This window comes from Tupaia chinensis, unplaced genomic scaffold, assembly GCF_000334495.1.
Source record: "Tupaia chinensis unplaced genomic scaffold, TupChi_1.0 Scaffold144276_1, whole genome shotgun sequence".
In the NCBI taxonomy this organism is placed as follows: Eukaryota; Metazoa; Chordata; class Mammalia; order Scandentia; family Tupaiidae; genus Tupaia; species Tupaia belangeri.
The window spans coordinates 1,143,258-1,146,746 of NW_006204133.1; the positions used below are offsets into that span (position 1 = coordinate 1,143,258).

At 59.6% G+C, this 3,489-nt stretch overlaps 1 protein-coding gene across 2 annotated transcripts in view; it reads left to right on the top strand.

The window, feature by feature from the left end:
• The window catches only part of CNNM4 (cyclin and CBS domain divalent metal cation transport mediator 4), a 49,593-nt gene that overhangs the window by 35,027 nt on the left and 11,077 nt on the right, over positions 1–3,489 (top strand). For both annotated transcript variants that reach the window (XM_027767541.1, XM_014583422.1), the window contains 3 exons: positions 632–775; positions 1,913–2,047; positions 3,177–3,346. In XM_027767541.1, the coding sequence (XP_027623342.1) occupies positions 632–775; positions 1,913–2,047; positions 3,177–3,346 (449 nt within the window). The remainder of the gene's footprint in view (positions 1–631; positions 776–1,912; positions 2,048–3,176; positions 3,347–3,489) is intronic.

The window sequence follows — 3,489 nt, forward strand, 5'->3', positions numbered from 1 at the left end:
TCTCTTCTCTATTCTCCTCTCGGGATCTTGGGCACGCACGCACATGCACCTGGTGTGAGTTTAAGCCACCGGGTCCGGGACATGAACCACGGTCGACTACATGGGAGTCCAGCGACAAAGCCATTACGCCAACTGCTGGTACCAGAGGGAGCTGCTTTGTTAATGGCTCTGGGCAGTATTAGCCCTTGGGTGCTGCAGGGCTGGCTGCCAAGGAGAGCCGTGCAAGGAACCCAGGTGGCTGGGAGGCCCTGCGGTAGTCAGCGCTGGACCTCAGCCCACAGAGCTCAGTGCCCACCTGGCACACATGTGTTCCTGACCAAGGGTCCCCTCTCCCTTGTCCACGTGGGTCTTCCTCCTCCCCCAGAGCCCCCGATAAATGACAAGGGCCCACAGGTCGGCCTTTGCTATTTTTATTCCTATTGAAACTTTTCCATAGTGAAATACCTTTAAAAAATACTTCCGGTTTCCCTTTTAATAAAGCAGTATCTGTTTGCAGTAGAAACATCAGAAAATCCGGAAAAGGGGAAGAGCCACTGGGACCTCGCCCTGATGAGTCATGACCGAAGTTTGGTGGAGGGAGCCTTGTGACAGGCCCTGGGCTCTCGTCTGACTCATCACATTGCCCCCACAGGAAAGTCCCACCTGGCCATCGTGCAGAAGGTGAACAACGAGGGCGAGGGGGACCCCTTCTACGAGGTGCTGGGCCTGGTCACCCTGGAGGACGTCATCGAGGAGATCATCAAGTCCGAGATCCTGGATGAGTCGGACACATACAGTGAGTTCTGCCCTCCGCCGGCGGGAGTCCTCCTGCTCGGATCTGAAACCTGGCAGCCTTCACTGGCAAGGCCACAGGACGGGGTGCAGGAGGTCCTGGCGCCCTGAGGCCCGGTATCTGGGGGCCCTCTGCCAGCCACGCACCGAGAGCAGGCCACTTTCCTCCTTCCTTGGCCATCGCACCTCCAGGGACCCCGCCCAACCCGGGCCTGCAGCCCTTCATGGGGGTCTGTCCCGAGCGCCCCGGCTGTCGCAGCCTCAGCTCCTCGCTCTTCCTGCAGCTGACAACCGCCGCCGGAACCGTGCAAGGAACCCAGGTGGCTGGGAGGCCCTGCGGTAGTCAGCGCTGGACCTCAGCCCACAGAGCTCAGTGCCCACCTGGCACACATGTGTTCCTGACCAAGGGTCCCCTCTCCCTTGTCCACGTGGGTCTTCCTCCTCCCCCAGAGCCCCCGATAAATGACAAGGGCCCACAGGTCGGCCTTTGCTATTTTTATTCCTATTGAAACTTTTCCATAGTGAAATACCTTTAAAAAATACTTCCGGTTTCCCTTTTAATAAAGCAGTATCTGTTTGCAGTAGAAACATCAGAAAATCCGGAAAAGGGGAAGAGCCACTGGGACCTCGCCCTGATGAGTCATGACCGAAGTTTGGTGGAGGGAGCCTTGTGACAGGCCCTGGGCTCTCGTCTGACTCATCACATTGCCCCCACAGGAAAGTCCCACCTGGCCATCGTGCAGAAGGTGAACAACGAGGGCGAGGGGGACCCCTTCTACGAGGTGCTGGGCCTGGTCACCCTGGAGGACGTCATCGAGGAGATCATCAAGTCCGAGATCCTGGATGAGTCGGACACATACAGTGAGTTCTGCCCTCCGCCGGCGGGAGTCCTCCTGCTCGGATCTGAAACCTGGCAGCCTTCACTGGCAAGGCCACAGGACGGGGTGCAGGAGGTCCTGGCGCCCTGAGGCCCGGTATCTGGGGGCCCTCTGCCAGCCACGCACCGAGAGCAGGCCACTTTCCTCCTTCCTTGGCCATCGCACCTCCAGGGACCCCGCCCAACCCGGGCCTGCAGCCCTTCATGGGGGTCTGTCCCGAGCGCCCCGGCTGTCGCAGCCTCAGCTCCTCGCTCTTCCTGCAGCTGACAACCGCAGCCGGAAACGGGTGTCCGAGAAGAACAAGCGCGACTTCTCAGCCTTCAAGGATGCTGACAACGAGCTCAAGGTGAAGATTTCGCCTCAGCTCCTGCTGGCTGCTCACCGCTTCCTGGCCACAGGTGAGTGCGTGAGTAGGACTTCCAGTGTCGATGTCATGGAAAGAGAGCCGTCAGGGTGAGATCCTGGGCCTCTGGCTGCTTCCCCAGGGGATGAGGCTGCAGCGGGTGCCGAAACAGCACAGCCACCTCGGAAGGGACCAGGCCAGGCGCCTCCTCTATCCCTAGGTCCCCCCTGCAATCCCTTTGTCCTGTTAGAGTTGCCACTGCAGATTTCCAGGAAGCGGCTGAGTTGGTTTTGTTAGTTTTCCCTGGGAGTCCTAGGGAAGTGGGCTGTGGGCTCGCCAGGCCTGTCGGGGCTAGTGGAGTAGGAAGGAGAAGGGGCCAGTCACTGTCCCTGGGTGCACCATGCCCCGCCCTCCTGCCGCCAGCCCTGTCCTTACCGTCTCCCTCCTCTCTGCCTGACCTCATGTCCGTGACATTTCTCCCTTCCCGCCCTTGAGTCAAAGCTCCCTTGGGGTCCTGGGTGACTGAGTCACCTGCCTGCCCCGTGCCCTCCCTCACATCCGCTTCCTCCCAGCCTTCACTTACGGAAGCCCTGGCAATTTCTTCCCTAGTTTCCCTGCCAGGGTTCTGATGATATTGATAACGATGGTTATCATTACAGTAACATTTATTCAGCACGTCCCGCGTGCCAAGAACGCATCCAAGTGGCGCATGGGCATTCTCCCACGTAACTCACAGCTACCCTGTGACTTTTTCTTTAGAGGTTTTTGCTATAGGGCACGTGCGCTCGCCAGACAGACAGACAGAGACAGAGAGACAGAAAGCGAGAAATTACCCCCAGGGAGGATGGCCAGGCTGCAATCCCTTCTCCTCCGTTCTCCTCTCGGGATCTTGGGCACGCACGCACACGCGCCTGGCGTGAGTTTAAGCCACTGGGTCCGGGACACAAACCATTGTCAACTACGTGGGAGTCCAGCGACATAGCCATTACGCTAAGTGCTGGTCCCCCCCGTGACATTTTTATCCCCACGCTATAGGTGAGCAAATTGACGTGCAGGTCGAGTGACCGGCCCAAGGTCACGCACTGTTAGGGGAGGGGCTGAGCAGGGCTGAGTGGCCACGCTGCGCTCAGACACGGGCAGGGCAGGCGAAGCTCCAGCGCTGGGTCTCTCCTCTCCTCCTGTAGAGGTGCCCCAGTTCAGCCCGTCTCTGATCTCGGAGAAGATCCTGCTGCGGCTGCTCAAGTATCCAGACGTCATTCAGGAGCTCAAGTTCGACGAGCACAACAAGTACTACGTGCGCCATTACCTGTACACCCGGAACAAGCCGGCCGACTACTTCATCCTCATCCTGCAGGTGCCCGCCCGGCCGGGACACAGGGCCTGGGGCTCCGCTGCAGGGAGTGCGTCCTGCCCTGAGCTCCTCTCTGAGAGGATGGCCTCGCCCGCCTCGGGGCTGCCCTCGTCAGGCTCTGGGACCAGCTCTTCCTGCAGCCACTG